General features: G+C 53.5%; 1 protein-coding gene across 1 annotated transcript; it reads right to left on the minus strand.

Annotated features, from left to right (window-relative positions):
* Nucleotides 1–6,447: 6,447 nt before the first annotated feature.
* Nucleotides 6,448–18,307, minus strand: BPIFB6 (BPI fold containing family B member 6). The gene is made up of 15 exons (XM_035006530.1): nucleotides 18,208–18,307; nucleotides 16,819–16,918; nucleotides 15,645–15,749; nucleotides 15,026–15,175; nucleotides 14,804–14,867; nucleotides 14,309–14,369; nucleotides 13,424–13,515; nucleotides 12,483–12,659; nucleotides 11,348–11,401; nucleotides 10,802–10,975; nucleotides 9,951–10,018; nucleotides 8,471–8,516; nucleotides 7,601–7,664; nucleotides 7,088–7,164; nucleotides 6,448–6,480 (listed from the first exon to the last, which is right to left on the minus strand). The coding sequence occupies exons 1-15, from the start codon at nucleotides 18,305–18,307 to the stop codon at nucleotides 6,448–6,450; spliced, it is 1,365 nt and encodes a 454-aa protein (XP_034862421.1).
* Nucleotides 18,308–18,585: the final 278 nt, after the last annotated feature.

Genomic DNA, 18,585 nt, shown 5'->3' on the forward strand with positions numbered 1-18,585 from the left:
TGTCTGCCTCTTCGACCTCCTTGGTCTTAAACATGCCAAGCCCCTTTCCACCTCAGGGCCTTAGCACACGCTGGTCTTTCTGTTAGGAAGGCTCTTTCCCTGGTTCTTTGCATGACTGACTCCTCATCCCAGGTTCTGAATAAATATTGCGAGCTTGGAAAGGCCTCCCTCCTTTACTTTGTCTAAAGAAGCCTGTTTGTCACTAGACATCACTCAGAATATTTATTTTAAGGTGCTATCACAATTTACAATTATGCATTATGTGTTTGTGTCCTTGTTTGCCATCTCTGTAAGCTCCACAAGGTCAGGGACTGTGTCTAGGGCCTCCATGCATGATTGTGTGCTGGATGGGTGCTTGCTGAGGGGGCAAGAGCGGATGGAAATCCAGCTGCGCTTCACTAGCCAACATTTGCCCTGGCACAGGATGTGTCTGCCCAGGAGGGCACCTTTCCTCACTTGCACGAAGGTACATATGGATGCCATATGCACTGGTAGCAATCTCGGCAGAGTCTGTCTTCTTTCTTCAAGACTTGTCCCAGAGCGGCTCCCTGTAACCTTGGGGTCCCTTACAGAAGGAAATAGTCCCACAGTGGGAAACCAGTTGGTTTCTAGGGCTTAAAGAAAAATGGGCACCCCTCGAGCCCTGTCCGTAGGACGGTTCTGTCCTCAGCCCACCCATCCCTGCCTTTGCCCCTGGCTGAGCCCCAGTTTTCCTGTCGGTAAAATGGGATTGTTCTCCCATCACCCTCCAGGGAGCCCCAGTGCCCTCCTAGGGTGGCTTCTTTCCGTGCCCGTTATTCAGTTGGGACAGCAGGATGGTCGCCGGGTCAATGGTTGGGGATCTGGATGAGGCCGGGGCTGCCACAGGCTGCCTTACCCACACCTGCAGCTCCACGAGGGGTGGGTGGAGGTTCCCAGCCTCTTGCCAGCTCCTCTACCCTCTTGGGCCTGGGGGCAGCCCTTATATGCCCACAACAGCTCTGGGGACACAAAGCGGGGCACAGCCGCCAGAAATCCGTCAGTGTGTTATGTCAGAAGCAAATTGTGGTTTGTCCTGCGGGCCTGGGCTAAGCCTTCCTTCTGGGGGGAGAGGGAAGGGGGAGGGGCTGGGGGCTGGGGTTAGTGCCCAGGGGCGGGAGGGAAGGTGTGGGGCTGCAGAGACAGCCATCTCCTCTCAGACTCGCCTACGGAGTCTCCCTCCAGGGTTCCCCAAGGGCCGCCCGCGTGGCACTGAATCTATCCCGCCTCCCACCTACCCCAGGGAGAGAAGAAAGGGAGACCCTCGGCCACCCCCTACCCCAGGCCTGGCATGGGGGTGGCCACGGGGCCTGGAGAGAGGAACTCTGGGCCAACCTGGGGCAGGGGCACCAACTCCACCCCCACCTCCCAAGACCCAGTGTCCCCCAGGCTCCAGAACAGGTACTCTTTTCGCCTTCCTGAGGCTGGTGCCAATGATGGTGGAGAGAAATTCATTCATTCGTCCCTCAGCCATCCATCCACCCATTGCTACTTTCGTTCGTGCACCCTTCAGCAGGCGTTTGCGGAGGACCCATGGCCCGCCGGGTGCTGGGGCTACAGCAGTAAACGGAAGGAACGACCCCGACCCTGAAGGAGGTGACTGATTGAACCACGATGCAAACGCACGTGTTCTAGTGGCCATACGTTTTAAAAAGGTAAACGGAGACGAGTGAATTCATTCTAATAGTACGGTTGATTTAACCCAATATAACCGAAATATTATCATTTAACATTTAATCGATATATAATTATTAATGAGACGACTTATATTCTTTTTCTCATAGTAGGTCTGCAAAATCTACTGACAGCACACCGGGTTTAGACTCCCCACATTTCAAGCGCTCAGTTGTCCTACTGGACAGCGCAGCTCTGGTGGAGGGACGGGATAAACCCACGACACAGTGAGGCAGAGGCTAATGGCAAGAATAAAGCAGGGGTGGGTGCAACTTTCAATATGGTGGTCATTGGAGCAGGCATGTCCTTGACCCGCATGTAGAGACGGAGTGGGCCAGGGGGATGCCTGGGGAAGGGCCCACGAGGCAGAGGGAAGGGCAGTGGGGCACAGGTGGCCGAGGAGGTGATGGGAGCCTACAGGTTACTATATGGACTTAGAGACTTTGGCTTTTGTTTGCCATCCTTCTGCAGGTACTGGCTCAGGCACCTCCCCCTCCAGGAAGCCTTCCTGACCCCCAAGCCGGCTGTGACCCACAGCCCCCTGGGATTCCCTCTGTTGGAGTCTGCGACATGTAGGTCTGTTGCCTTGTTTCTGGGTATCTGTGGGTCTGTCTCCTGCCGGGGGCCCGGAACCGATGCCTGGTGAAATGGGGAGGAGGGACGGTGTTTGTCTCATTCACCCATAACCTCAGGGCCCCTACCCTTACAGTGTTCATCCTGATGACTTCAGACGCTGAGCCAGGTGACTCAACCATACCACTCTTTAAAAATCAGCTTTTTATTCAACTAGAAAGCACATACGGAGAAAGACCCAGATCCTAAGTTACAGCTCCACACATATTTACCGACTGAGGGCTCCAGAAGCCCCTGGTGTCCCCTCCAAGTCATTGCCCATCAAGGGCAACCACGGTCCTGACGTCCAGCACGAGGGAGGAGCTCCGTGTCCTTCGAGGGCGCTCTGCTTTGCTGTCTACTGCTCTGTTCTGCGAGCACACCCGAGTTTGCTTCTCCGTTCTCCTGCTAGAGGTGCCTGGGCCCCCCAGAAGCTGCCGGGGCCCTGCACTCCCGCTCTCAGCCCCGAGGTACTGCCACTCCACAGCAGCCAGTAACCGGGCCCCCGCAGGGGTTCTCGGACACTCGTTTGAGGCAGGACAGACACGGACGTGTGAACCCATCAAGTTGCCCCCACAGCCGGTGGGGTCAGCGTGATCGTTACTGCCCTGTGCCACATGCGGGGACCCACAGCCCCGCGAGGGGGAGCCGTGGGCCCGAGCTCACACAGGAGTCCAGCCGGGCCAGCTGACTAACACTCCCATTTTAACCACTGCCCAGCCTGGCCCCTTGGAAGGGAAGACAATACTACCTCGTTTCTGGCCTGCCTTATCTTCCCCCAATTCCTTCCAGTCTCCTCCCCAAAGAGGACTCCAAGCACCCTCCACACCCCAGACACCTGTAAGCTGCCTCAGGCACCCAAGCCGAGTCAGAGATTGGACCTGCCCATGGGAATTGAAATACATATCTCCAGGCCCCACCTGGCCACTGTGACCCAGTAGGCCAGGGCTGGGGGGCCTGGGAACTGGCAGGTTTAACAAGCATCTGGGGACAATCTGATGGGCGGCCATATTGAGAGCCCTGGTGAGGGTGATGGGGAGCCAAGGAAGGGATTAGAGGAGGGGAGGGACTTCAGGAGGACAAATATCCCCAGGCATTAGCTCCTAGAGTGAAGGCTCTGAAGACAGAATTCTGGGGTTCAAAACCCGACTCTGTCGAGTGACTTTCCCTGCAGAGCTGGGATTGCCCGATCTGCAAATTAGGTGCCCACCTCACCTGAGCGGTCTGGCAATGAGGACAAATATCCTGGCAATGGACTTTAAGGCATTAAGGAAGGGTGCCCAGGGTGCTGAGAATTCCAGGTGATGGCGAGATCCCTGGGAAGTCTTCCCAGAGTTCAGAGTGGGCTTGGTCAGGAGAAGGCAGGGTGGGTGGTGACTGGGGGGGACACAGATTTGGGGAGCATTGTGTGGTATTCATCTTCCCAGGGCTGGGCTGCCTGCCTGGCAGGCCCCCGAGTCAATGACTGTGGGCCCACGGTCAGAAACCTGAATCAAAGACCTGCTTCTTTCTCACTCTGTGACCTCGAGCCAATCACACACCTTCTCTGGACCTTGGTTTCCTTATAGGAGGATGATGCATCCCACTGCTGAGTGTGGCATGACAGAGGAAGGAGGAGATTCAGACTCAGACAGACAGGGTTCACGTCCCATCTGCACACGCGTGTGCCCTTGGGCCGGTCCCTTCACCTCTCTGAGCTTCCACTTCCTCACCTAGGGCTGGGGGAGAATGGAAGGTGAGCAGTGCCATGGGCAGAGAACCTCCATCATTACCTTCCAAGGAGGTGGGGTCACAGCACAGGGCTCCCCTGGCCAGCCCAGCCCCCATTTCTGCCTGGGGTAAATCTGGGGTAACTGGCCACTCAAAGAATGTTGACATCAGATTAGAGGTTAGAGCATCTGACCCCTTTCCCATTTCCCAGATGGGAAGACTGAGGTCCAGAGAGGAGCTGTGGTTTGTCCAAGGCCACACAGTGTGCCCCTGGTCATACCATAGGGAGAGCCCAGACCTCCTGACTCTCACAGATTTGTGCCTTGATTTCTCCATCTGAACATTGGCCTGGGGAGCGGGGCAGTGAGGCTTCAGGTGGCCGTGAGTGTATGGTAGGCATATCTGAGGGCGGGACTGGGGGAGTGGAGGGGCGTCTCTGGCATGCCCAGGGAAGGGTATCAGCCACCCCTGGATCACCCAGGCCTCTGCATCTGCCAGGCCTGCCTCAATGCTGCCATTGTCCCGGCATTGGGGAAATGATGGATGATGGGATTAGGCCTGCGGCGGGGGACAAGGAGACAGCCCTGGCATCCGGGCCACAGGCAAGGGAGGGTGCTCCCTCCTCTCCTCTGTGGCATGGGTCTGGGCCAGGCTGGGCCAGGGCCAACCTGCCAGGGCCCCAGAGACTCTGGGAGTGCTGGCCTCCTGACCAGACCTCTGGCCACACCATACTACCCACAGACATGGAGCCCCCACCTTCACAGACCCACCCAGACCCCCCACATACAAAGACAAAGACATCCTAACAGACACATGTACCAACACCCAGACACACAGACCCATGGCTACCAACCCAGTAATTTCCAGAGCTGGAGCACCAACTGATCACCCCCGATGTACATTTTTTTTCAAAGTTATGGATTTTTTTTTTACATTCTAGCAAATGATGCTGATTTTTAGGGTCCATGTAGAGTAGACTTATCTTAAAATGTATTGTTCACTTTATTATGTATAAACATACATTTACTTTTTATTTTTTATTTATTTCTTTATTTTTAATTGAAATATTCTTGCATATAACCTTGTGTAAATTGAAGGTGTACAACATTTACTTTTAAAAGGAGTCCATTTAGAGAACAGTAGCAGTGGCAATCTCGGAAGAGGTGATGGGGCAGATACGACAAATCCTGGGAGCCAATCCTCACACGAGCGTTGTCTGTGAGCCCCTGGTACAGACTCCGTACACGGGAACACATGGACACCCAGACGTGGATGGACACCAGAGGTCTTTTCCCACACAGACCTCTACAACTGGACCCTCCCGTCCACCCACATGCCCCAGACTGCCCTGACCCATAGGCTGTTTATACACTGACAGGTGCTCACAAACACACAAGCTGGCCCTTGGCCTTGCACAATTAGCACCCCCTCCCCAACTCCAACCAGACACACCTGTTCACATCTCTCTCAGCCTCAAAAACTCATCTGTGGTTAACATTTATTGAGCACTTACAGTGCTCATGAGCACTTTTCATCATTTGATTTATTGAAACCTCAGGACAACGCTGCAGAAGTTGGTACTGTCATCATTCCCCTTTTACAGGTGAGAAAACAGAGGTGAAGTGACCTGCCCAGGGCATACAGCAGCAAGGAGGCAAAGCCAGGATTTGAACCCAGGCAGACTGGCCCAAGAGCCCAAACTCCAATCCCAACCCTGTCCCCTCCCTGACTTGCCAGGTAGACTTGGACCAGTTGTTCTACTCGGAGCCTCAGTCTCCTCATCTGTGAAATGGGTACAGTTCTCACGTCCCTCACGTGTTGTGAGGATTGCAGGGGCTGACACAGGAGAGCTCCTGGAAGCACACTGAGCTTCTGCGGGCTCCCTGTGGATAGGGCCATCCTCAACACAAGATCTGGGGCAAGCAGCTGAGATGGGCTGAGAGGAGCTCTTCCACTTGCTCAGCTGTGTGACCTGGTGAGGGGAGTTGGCCCTGTGCCTCAACTTCCTCATCTGTAAAGTGGGAATGGCCATGTTTGCGTGGGTTATTGGGTGGATGAAATGAGATAGTACAAGTAAAGCCTGAAGCATGGCATTCAGCAGGCACTCCATATATGCCCATGCCTGCCCCCCGAGGCTGTGACCAGCGTCCCTCAGACCCCACGCTGGTCTTATACTCTAAAACCCACTGAAGGGGAAGAAAAGGCAGACGTCAATTTACTACAAATAAAGACATCGAACCATCAGATGTTCGTGAGGATCTTTCTCCTGTTTATTGTCAAGGCCCGGCCCAGGCCTGCCCGGCTCACTCCTTGTCAAAGGAGGTGGCCAGTCGTGGTAGGGGGGCCTGGCCCACCGGCTCCAGTTGGGGGCTCCTCCAGAGGGCGCAGGTGGGTGGTGGCGTGCGGGCAGCCAGAAGGCCAGTCCTGCCCTGGTCATTTCAACTTCAAGTCCAGCACCAGGGCATTCTGGAAGGAAGCAAAGGGCCAGGTAGGGATGAGGGAACATCGTACAGGATGGTTCAGGCCAGTGGCCAGGAAATGGAAGCCAGGGTGGTGTGTAGGAGCAGAGGATAAACTAGACCTGCCTATGGCCCTTCGCGTCTGTAAGTGTCCGTTTTCTCAGTGGTCAAGTGGGAACAGCGTCCCTACCTCCCAGAGTGGAGAGATCAAATGAGAAAAAAGTACATTTAATGCTCTCAGCACAATACTTGGCATGTAATGTAAAGCTAATATTTATTACGCACTAACCGTATGCCTTTAGGTGAATTATCTCAATAGCTCTCTGAGGTGGATACACTCATATTATCATCCCTATTTTAAGCCACAGAAAAAGGTAAAGTAAGTTGCCCGAGATGCCAAAGAAGGAAAGTAGCAGGATTCAAGTTTCCTCCTGGGGAGCCCCTGGCCAAGGGAGGCCCACGTTCTGAGGGGCAGGGTCTTGCTCAAGAGAGCGGCAGGATTGTACTGATGGCCGCTGCCCTCCTCAAGCCTCCTCCCTCCAGGCTGAGAGTTGCTCATCACTCATTGGCCAAAAGTATTGACTGACATGACTTTCCTTAGCTCCTTTCCTCACCTCTACTATGCCCAGCTCTGCCAGGTTGTAATCCATGTCCAGAAAGTCTGGAAGTGGGAGCCCGACTTGGAGTGCATCTGAGAAACACAGTAAGAGTCATTTTAGCTGACTGCCCTGCAGTTGATTGATTCCTCCTTACAGCCCCTCCTTGGCCGCCTGGAGCAGAGCAGTGGGAAATAGCACAGCGACTGGCTCACGACGTCTGCCAGCCAGCACGGGCATAGAGAACATAAGCCTGATCACCATGTGTTCACATCCCAGGTCTGGATCAAGATCTGACTCATGGTGTGGGCTCAAGGGCCAAGGGTCCCAAACTGTGCAAGGGGCCTTTGTCCCCAGGCAGGTGACATTAAGACTACATTAGCTTCAAAGACCTGGCAATAGCTATCCACTCCGTCTTAGCCTCCCTTATCTGGGACCGGTGAAGGGGCTCTGAGACCACCCAGGTGGCATCCCCTCCTGCTTATAGTCCGTGTTGACACCAGCAAAATCAAAGCCCCCTGGAGCCCTCACCATTGATGACTGGGAGGTACGCTTCTTGGAGATAATCAGTGATGAAGCCAGTCAACTTCTTCTCCTGGGGTTAAGAGAGAAGGAGAGAATACCCACATCCCATCATTCAATTCAACTCAATTCAACAGATTTTGGCAGCCCTCACTTCAACTGGGTCTGGGGACCACAAGAATGAATATTAGAGACATCAAATTGTCCACCTAGCAGCAAAACTGGGCAGGACCCTGTCTGACTGTAGGCTGATGCCTTATACCTCCACTTAGTTCCTGTTGAGTGACGTGTGGGCCTTGGGTCATGGGGCAGGCACGGAGGAATTCAGGACACAGGTGACCTGTGGACCCCATTTTGCTCCTACAGGAAGCTCAGTGGTTTTGATCAGTCTTTCATTCACTACCTCTCTGTACCTCAGTTTCCCCATCTGTGAAAGTAAAATATGATAGCACATATGCACAGGGATTCAGTGAGTTTGGGTAAAGCACAGAGCACAGCGTAAGTGCTCAGGAAGTGCTACTATTGTTATTATTATTATTGGTGCCCACTGGTCAGGTTCTGTCCTAGGCCTTAAAGCTACAGAGACTAGTAAAAAAGACAGCTGCGTCAATCAAGCCAGCCCAGGCTGCTGCTACGCACGACAGTGTTATTAAAATCAATCCAGGGAGATGTCCAGATTCTATCCAGAAAAGGAGGTGGACTCAGAGACGCTAAGTGACTTTCCCAAGGTCACACAGCAAGTCAGCTGCCCCAAGCCCCACAGTTAAGATGCTCTCTTCCCTCTGCTTCCATTTCAGGGGCCATCCCTGCAGTGTCAAGGGAGAATAGGCACAGTCTTGCCCTCAAACCAGACCAGAAAGAAGCACTGGAGACACTTACGTTGAAAGCACCAATCGATGAGGACTCCCGTGACAGGCTCAGTAATCTGCATGGGGTCGGGGTGGGAGGGACAAGGTGTGGGCAGGGCAGTCAGAGCCACTGTCCCTGGCCATGGATAAAGGGGATCTCAAACACCTACAAACCCTCCCTGATGCAGAAGTCCCTACACAGCCTTCAGACCAGGTGCTCTTAAGTCCCTGCTTGGATGCTACCCTATGATGGGGCACTCCTCACCTTTCATTACAGCCCATTTTGTTTCCTACAGCTCAAACCACTCCCTCTTCTCATTGGTTCTGACTCTTCCCTCTGGGACCCCCAACCATGTCTATGCTCCTGCCCAAGGCCAGGCATGCAGAGGTTTGCTGCCCAATGAGTCAGCCCCAAATCCTTGCAGGACCCAGGATTAGGACCCTTCACGTGACCCCCTCCCCTGCACAGCCTCCAGTAAGCATTAATACATGATGGCACCAAAACAGGCCATGTGATGGTCATCTGGTGGCCTTATCTTCCCAAGTTCTATTCTCTATTCAGTAGCAGACCTCCCATTTTCCACTCTCATTCCAAGGCATACAGAGTCCCAGGGTGAGCACATGACCCAGACCTGGCCAGTCAGAACATTCCATCTCTGGCATCAGGGACTAGTGTCAAATTGGTCATGTGATCCATGCTAAACCAATGAGAAGTGGCCTTGGTCATTGATAACTATTGGACAAGAGGGGTTGGGGTCACTTTGCCACCACCTAGGGACAGGCTGCCTGAGAATTTAACCAACAAAGTGGACAGCGAAGACCAAGGGAGGAGGGAGATCCTGAGGATTTTGTGCCCCTAAGATCCAGCCATACTTGAAATTAAGATCTACCCCTAGAGTTTTCAATTATGTGAGCCCAAAGATTCCCTTTTGGGCTTAAGCCAGTTAAGTTGGAATTGTCTCTGGCACTGAAAGAATCCTGGCCTAATACAAGTCAGATCAGAGATTAAGATAAACATAAAAGGTAATGAGGAAAAGTATGATATTGAAGTAGGATAATGAGTATAATGTACGGAGCCAGTGCCTCACATAGACAGAGGTCTATAAATGTTAGCTGTTATTAGTAGAAGGACAGGCTTCCAGGAGAAGGTGGCATTTGAGGTGGGTGCTGGGTGGCAGGTGGCATTTGGATGACATGGACAAAAGCTTATTAATGGAAAAGGGGACATGGTCCCATGATCAGACTCACTGTGCAAGAGCCTAGTGGAAGAGCAGGAGCGGTGGTGGGTGAATTTGAGAAGGGCCTTGAATGCCAGGCTAAGATTTGAGAAAAGATCATGCAGATAATGGGGAGCTATTGAGGATTCTAGAAAAGGGATAGTGACCAGAACAGCCTGGCAGTGTGGGCCATGCTGGATGGATCAGAGGGAGACCCTGAAGCAGAAAACCAAGTGCTGTTGGTAATGCCCATGTCAGGGAACAGGGACACCAGCATGGGCATCAGACTCCTACCTGTCCAGAGAGGTGACCATTTGCAGACGATTCTCATGAACTGAGTACTGGATTTTCAGGTTGAAGTGCTGGCAGGTGGCAGATGGGGACAAAAGCAGGGAAAAGACAGTGGGTGCCCCATAAGGGCTTGTAAAACCAGGGGCTCCACCACCTTCCCAGCACCATTGCCATAGCAAAGCAGGGGTCTTCCTCTCTGCCCATTCCACCTTCGGGAACTGAATCTAGTAGTCTCCCCATGCCCCCAGCCCAGGTTCCTCAGCATCTCTGTACCTGCCCCAGGACCGGACTCTCAAAAATGTCTGGCACATTTGTAGGTCCTTGCACACACCACGTTATTGCTCCAGCCTTTGCACATCCTGTTATCTCTACCTGGAATGCCCCCTATCACCAGCATCAACCCTTTCTCTGGCCAGTCCTGCTCAACCTTCAAAACATAGCTCAGGCATCACCTCCTCTGGGAAGTCCTCTGTGATTTCCTCACCTAGATTTGAGATCTTTCTAGGCTCCCATATTCTCCTGGGTGAGCCCTTCTCAGACTTTGTATATGCTAATGACTGTTGGAGGAAGGAGAGGAGGTAGAGAAGGAGGGAAGAAGAAAGGGAGGGAGGGAGGAGAGAGAAAGGAAGGAGTCAACTATTGACCCTCAGTTTGTTGATCTTTCTAGCCGTTCAAAGGTTCAGTGGCAGAGCCAAGGATCAGACATCAGGTAACAGCTCCCAGGACGTTAGGACCACATAATTGGGATTAATTAAGGATTTTTCAATCCATTACTTGGCTATCAACTAAAATCCTACACTCCAGCCTTGAATATCCATAAGGTGGGGCTTAAATAGGAAACAGATTCTACTCACACTTTCCAGGAGAAAGAGGGATACAGGAGCCTTGCCCCGCCGCTGAGCAGCAAACATCTCCAGGGTGCCATGGAGATGCAGCAGGCTATTGCCTGTCTTCATGGTGACCTTGGGGGGCTTGTTTATCCTGATCTGGGTCACCAAGGGCTTCGGCTTGGGATAGGCCTTAGCTACCTACAGAAACCAGGACATTCCCCTCAGGGCCCACCCTCAGATGGGTGGCTTCAGCTGAAACCAGGAGTCCATCATGAAATAGGTCCCTTGGACACAGGAAACATGACATGCAAGGGCAGGGATGTGTCTATCAGGAAATAAAAGAAACAAAACAAGCAGTCTGCTCTTTCTTATTGGACATAGGAAGTACAACTCACAAAAGCTGAGCTGTTTCTATGCTGGACCCAAAGAGTACTTTATGGAGAAGTTGGGATATTCCACATCAGACAAGGAAAATGTGACCTTGAAAAGCTGCCTCCCAAATCCCTTGTCCCTTCAACTGGAGAACAGGGCAGGGGAGATATGGGGATCATGGGCAGTTAGGGTACTCACTTTAGGGATGAAGCCAGCCAGTGTCTTCGTGGTTTGTGGGGGCAGCTGACCAATCTACAAAATAAAAGCAAGGTTAGGATTACTGAAGCCTTCCCCTGCCCTTCCTAACAGACACCTCCTCTGACTCTATAAGGTAAGCCCTCTGAGGTTCCCTCCAACATAATATTACCACTGTGATTAAGTAGATAAGGAGCTCCTGGGTAGCCCAGACTGTGGCTTACATGACCCAATGTCCACGGCTCTTAGCATAAGGTCAGACGCTGAGAAAATATTGGATGAAAAAGTGGCAGGCAGATGGGAGAATGGATGGATGTGATGGGTGAGAGGAAGGTGGGTGGATGGATTTGTGGGTGGATAGATGACTGGGGAAATGGATCAACAAATGAGTGCTGAATGGATACATGGATGGATGGATGAGCACTTATGTAAGAGAATGAATAACAGATGGGCAGGTGGATGGGGTGGGTGGAGGGATGAAAGGAATGATGGAAGGGAGGATGGCTGGGTAAGAAGATATGGAATGGTCTGATAAATGAATGGGAAAGTGGATAAATAATGGATTGATAGGTGGGAGGATGGATGAGAAGGTACATGGATGGATGGTGGGTGCATGGATAGGAGGATGAATGGATGGATCCGTGGTGATGGATGGAAGGATGGATGAATGGACAGATGAGTAGGAGGATGGATAATGGAGAGTTGAGTGGGTAGATGGGTGTTTGGGTGGTGAAGGATGGATGTATATACTCACTTATTCAGTAGTACCAGACCCTGTTCTAGGTGTGGATAATATGAAGGGTGGATGGATGGTAGCTGGAAGGATAGAGTCTAGGGCATGAATACATGATAGCGAGATGGATAGACAAGTGGCTGATGACTGGATAAAAAAGGGTGGATGGATGGCCAGTGCATGAGATTTGTAGGTTGATGGATAAATACCTGGTTGCATGGACAGTTGGATGGATGGATGAGTAGATGGTGGTTACATGGACAGAGAGATGGTGAGTGCTGGGGCAAACTGATGATAGAAACCCAAATCAGTCCCAGCATCTCCAGTCTTGGTGCTGTCCACAGCCCCAGGATAATTCTCAGAACAGACACACCAAGCAGGGACTGTCATTACAGGGCAGCTCACCTTCATATCACGGACATTCACATCGAAGGACTTCTGCAGAAGGGCCAGCTCTGCGGTGAGGAAGGCGGCCGAGAGCAGCAGCTGTGAGGAGCCTTCAGCATAGCCCTCAGGGAACTCGAAGGCCTTCCCAGCATCAGCAAGCTGGATGGTGTTGCCCTCTCGCTGCTGCACCGTAGGCTTGGGACAGCGGGGAGAGAGATGCTCAGCCTTGGCCGTGAGCTCAGCCACGGCTGGAGACAAGACTCTGTCCTCCAAACTAAGTGGCGCTCAAAACCAGCCCCCAACTCAGCAAGTCACTCGATGGTAGAGCCAAGAGCAGGCTATCCTCCCAGTGTATAGATGGGTAAACTGAGGTCCGTGAGGATAAGGGAATCAGTCACTGAGCCATGGGTAACCCCAGTTAATCTGACTGAGAGTTGGAGCAGCTCAGCATTCTGTTTATTCTCAGAAGGAGGTAAGTGGCAAACAATGCAGGGCCTGAAAGATCCACACTGGAGGAAGACTTCCCAGGGAGATGATGTGGGATTTTTCTTCCCATTCCTGGAAGAGGCATCTCACCTGTCACCTGGAGTTCTGAAGACCTGGCTGAGGACCCAACTCCACCACAAACTCACAGTGAGACCCTAGCCAAGTCCTGCCTCCCCCCAGGCCCCAGTGTTCCCATCGGTACAACTGGGTGAGCCACTCATTGGGAGAAGCAGACAACCTTGGCGAAGGTGTGAGTGTGGGGTCAGCGGTCCTGGAAGTCAGCTTAGGACTCAGGGTTCATATTGAGAGCAGAAAGAGAAAGAAAGCCTCAGTGTCAGGAAACACTCTCATGGTGGGCTTGGTCTGCCAGGGCCTGAGGGACCCTCCCACCCTCCGCACTCCAGTCCAGCCACCTCCCTGGCAGAAGCAGGCTCGTGAGAACCCCAGTCCCCTGGTGGCCCCCTGGCACTTACACCGAAGTCCACTTGGATGTAGCTGGCCGTGGTGGTCGGTATGGACGTCAGGACATATTTGACTGTGCCCATCTGACCCACGGGCATGGGGGCTGTGCAAGAGGGGGTTCTATTCAGAGAGCCGCCAACTGGGGGCAGGTCATAGATGCTGGCCCCAGCCACCTGCTACCTGAGCTGGCCGGGGTGCCAGGAAACCTAGCCCTCTGTGTGACCCAAGGCAAGTTGCTTAGCCTCTCTGGGCCTCAGTAATTTCATCTGTAGAATGGAGGCAGCACTGGCTGGCCTGGAAATCCCACTCCCTCACATCACTCTACAGGCACAGAGCTCGAGAGTTTCCTGAGAGGTGTTGTGGCTCAGTTCCCACAATAGACTGGCGCGCGCGATCAGGATTCTTGGCTCTGTTTTACAGATGCACAGACTGAGGCTCAGAGGAGTAAAGTGAACCAGGCCACGCTGCTGAGCACATGAGCCAGTTTTCTTCATTCCCAGCCATTGGGTTTTCCTCTCACCCCACTAGGGAACCCTATGAACCCCGAGATCACAGAGGCAGTAGATCCCCTTGACAAAGGGAAGAGTCAGGTGTCATCACTATAGGATTACTATTCAGGGTGCAAGGTTTCTAGACGAGCCCACCAAGGCTGCTGTCCTTGGAGTCTGGAGGTCACGTATAGAACATTGGATGGAGGACTAAGACAAAAACCCAGAGTCCCTCAGAGCCTCAGGTTTCCCATCTGGACAGTCGGGGGCTGGACAGACACCGCAACCTTAGACCTCCTCAGTCCCAAGGCTGGGCTTGGAGCAGGTGCTTGAATGGGGAGTGGAGGCTTCCAAACCCAGCCATCCTGATGTCCTATGTGGGAGCGAGGCATGGCTGGGGCCACTCACCATTCAGATTGGCCCACTTCCTGTTCACATACACCAGGACCGCGTCGATGGCTGGACACATCTGGAAGCAGAGAAGGTGCTGGGCTGAGGGGCCGCTGCATGGAGGGTCTCACTCCTCACAGCTGAATGGTACTCCATGGGGAGACCCAAAAGCCCTGGAGGGAGAGGGACTGGAGAGGAAACCGAGGCCACAAGTCACACAGAAAGTCAGTGGCAGAACCTGGACTAGAATCCAGAGCTGCTGACCACAGCCTGCAAAATCAGCAGGGACTCGTTCCCCAGCAAATGGTAATCATTCCTCCTTCTGTGTTCATGGCAGACATCACTAGATGATCAAGGCACTTTCTCCTCCTGAGCCAGCCACAGCCTCGGAGTCCTCCTCAGCTGTGGGGTCAGTCAGTCAGGGTCACACCCGAGAGAAAACGCTCTTGCCAGCCCTGGTCTGAGCACTGCCACGGATGCAGATGCGGGTAGAGGTTTGCTCTGGGCACTCACCAGGCTCGGAAGAACTTTGTGCAGGGTGCTGTCCAGGAACTTGTTGACAACCTTAGGCAGCATGCTGGACACAGAGGATGGCGACAGGGCACAGATGGCAGGCAGGTAGGCATAGGACATACAGGGACACGACAAAGGAAATGCAAGGGCTCAGGGTGTGGGATGCTGGGCAGGGGTGGCAATGTGGACCCCACCCACCTCCCCAGCCATAGAGCCCCTCACTTGCTGGGCAGGTTGGTCTTCACGCTGACCAGGATGATCTCACAGCCCTCGCTCTTAAACATGGGGAGGCCCGTTTCCTCATCCTGCAGAAGCCGGTTGGTGGCTGTGATGTTCAGAGCCACGATGATCTCCATGTTCCCACCCATGAAGCTGGAGGGGCGGGTAAGCAGGCATCATGGGCATCTTGGCCCCTGTGGCCACTATCCCTGGCTCCTCTGTGCTCTCAGTCTCAGCAGCTCAGGGAGGAGGAAAGGGTGAGGCACCGCCCCCACAGGACAGAAAAGAGGATGGGACCTGCCCAAGGTCCCAAAACCAGTCTTTCCTGTTCCCTCTTGCTTTGGGGAACTCCTACACATCCTTTAAAACCCTTCTCAGCATCATTACCTCCCCAGAGCCTCTTCTGATTGCCCTCACACTGTTGGGCTTCCTCTGTCCTAGGCTAATCACTCAGTCCGTGATCGTCTGTGCTCAGGTCTGGTTCCCACCAAATGTAGGAACCAAATATGCACCATCTCAGAGCACAGCACCCAGGTGGTTCACAGTGGGTACTCAATAAATGACACGTAAGAGTAAGACAAGGTCATCCTCCTCCCTCCCTCCCCTCCTCTGCCATACTCACCTCTTGCCAGTGATGGTCATGCCGGTGGACACACATTGGAAAATGCCCACCCCAGGGATGAAGTTCAATGTGATGACAGGCAGCTGCACATCCTTCACTTTCAGACTGGGAGGGGACAGACATCCACAGCAATGAGAACCGGACAGTTGAGACCCAGGCGCCCTTAATCCATTCCTCCACCACCTTGCTGGGAACTCTTGGGTAAATCCCCCATCCCATGCCACAGGGATAAGCCTGTCTCGTGGGGCCATTGTGAAATGCAAAGGCTGAACACAAATCAGTTTGTACACAGAAGTACTTGTCATGTGTGAGTTGGGACACTTGGCTGTGTGATCTTGGGCTGCACCCTTCCCCTCTGGGGGCTTCAGTTTCCCCACTGGCAGAATGGGGAGGTTTGCTTAGATCAGGGTTTGTTAACGGTGCCACTGTTGACATTTTGGGCAGAATAATCTTTGTTGGAGGGGGGGCGGTCCTGTGTCTCGTAGGATGTTTAGCAGCATCCCTGGCCTTTACCCACCAGAGGCACAAGATGCATCTCGGCCCACCCACTCCAGCAAGCTGTGATAACCAAAAATGTTTCCAGACATTGCCAAATGTCCCTTGGAGGCAAAATCACCCACGGTTGAGAACCACCGGTCGAGATCCAGGATAACAGAGATGTGGCATATCGAACAACCCCCTACCCATTGCGGACCTGAGCTCTCGGCAGGTATTGCTAATTGACCACAGTCTATTTCCCGCTCAGTGCAGAGTGCTCAGAGCCCACCCTCCCCAGCCCCATCCTTCCAGGCAGCCCCCACCAATCAAGCCCATAGGGCACTTGCAATGGAACCAATTTGCCTCGTCATTAGATGGTGGCTGATACCTTTCTGCCTCTGGCATTTGAGAACTTTTCGCGTGCATTCAGTGAGCCCCTGCTGCATGCCGGGAGTTGGAGTTTGACTTCTCAACCTCACTTCCTCCACCCAGTGACCCTGCTCATGAGACTCAGCAATTGTCTCCAGTGGATGAGTGAGGTCCAGGCAGGAGCAGTGACCTACCGGAGGTCATACAGCAAAGCCAGGAAGAGACCCCAGGCCCTGCCCCAGCTCTCCCTCGTGCCCTCTCAGGTCCTGGTCACAGCATTCCCCACCACCCTCTGCCCTGCCACCCCCGAGGCCCCTCCCCTGCTCACTTGGTGATGCCCTTGATGGGTTTCACCCCCGGCCGATTCTTGCCCGCCTCAGCTGCCATCTCTTCTAGGATGTGGCTCTCATCCATGGCGTTCTGCACCTCTGGAAGGGGGGTGGTGGTGTCCAGAGAGATACTTAGCTGGGCTCCCCACTACTTTCCTGCCCAGGGCCACCTCTCAGGCATCCCAGGCACAGGCCACTCACAAGTGGCACCACCCTGTGCCCATAGTCCCTATGCCCCACCCTGGGCTGGGTGAGCCAGGGACCCAGAGAGGAGTCACATCTGGCCCCTGCCCTCCTCCAGCCTCATGGGGGAGACAGTCACCAGCACTGACAGTAACAAGTGACAAGAGCCATAATACACAGACAGCTGGAGGAACCACAGGAGGGGTTTGGGCCAGGAAGAGAAGAGCTAGGGAAGGCTTCCAGGAGGAGGCGGCATATCAGTTGGTCCTTGAAGGAGGGATAGGAACTTTCACCAGGAAGCAAAGATGTAAAGAAGGCTAGTCCATGAAAAATGCAAAAGTGGAGAAGCAGGGAAGAAGGCTACATGGAGAGTCAAGAGTGAGAAATTCAGCTGGGCTGGAGAGTGGGGAGGGACATGACAGGGATGGAGCAGTTTGCAGGGGGTATATCATGGGGGTTCGAAACCCAAGCTAGAGTGCTGACTTTATCCTGTGGCCCAGCCACTCTCAAAGCTGCATGACTAGGGAGCTCTGAGAGCTTGTTGAAGATGCAGATGTCGCTGGTTCCCCGGGCCTGGAGGCCCCCACCCCTGAATGGCACCGTGCCAGAAACACCTGCACAATGGTCAAAGGCCAATTCCCAGAGAGGGGACAAATACCGAGCCCAAGGAACTGTCATCAGCCCTTTGCACCAGCACGTGACTTCATTTCCCCTAAAGTTGTGGAGCTAGGAGGTGGCAAATAACTTTTACCAAAGGCCCTCCAGGAGATTGTAATCTCACATTTCATGGTAAGGACTGGTCGCCCTATTTCACATTTCTTTACATTTTACATTGACAGATGAGCAGACTGTAACACAGAGCAGTAAGCCCTTGCCCAAGGTCACACAGCAAATTGTTAGCAGAGCTGGAATTTGGCTCCGGTCTGTCTTCCTCACAACCCACTTATGGCCCCCAGGCCTGCTATCAGGGCCAGGAGAGGCTCCGGGAAAGCAGGGTTTCCAGCTCTGCCTCCAACTTGTGGAGGGACCTTGGACAAGTCACCCCATTTTCTCTGGGCCTCAGTTTCCTCCTCTGTAAAACGGAGGAATAATATCATTGCTGCTAACTTTATTTTGAGGATCATGGGATGCTCAAAGCCATGCAAACAGGAGCGGTCACCACCTACCACCTGCCCCCAGCCCCGTGCCCGAGCCCGCCAGCTCACCGCGGTTCATGATGTCCATGCCCAGCCGCAGCAGTGCCCCGGGGTCAGCTCGGGTGTGGGTCAGCAGGCCGCAGAGTGCCAGAAACAGGATCCGCAGCATGGCTCCACCTGTGCCATGGGGCCAGAATTGGGCGCAGCCCCCCTAGGCCCTGGGTCCTCTGGGGACCTCCCATGCTCCAGAAGAGAACAGGCACCCTGGATGGTCTTGGGGGACTGGGAGCCTTTGAACTCCAGTCAGTTCAGCAAACCTCATTACTGACTTCCAGAGGGGTCGAAGAGTGTCCAGATTAAACACAGGACTTTGGGGGCACACCAGGAAGGTCACTTCCCTTTTCTAAGCCTCAGTTTCCCCATCTGTGAGCATGATGGGTTCTGACC

Source organism: Mirounga leonina, unplaced genomic scaffold (genome assembly GCF_011800145.1).
Source record: "Mirounga leonina isolate KUSES-001 unplaced genomic scaffold, KU_Mleo_1.0 Mir_150, whole genome shotgun sequence".
Classification (NCBI taxonomy): Eukaryota; Metazoa; Chordata; class Mammalia; order Carnivora; family Phocidae; genus Mirounga; species Mirounga leonina.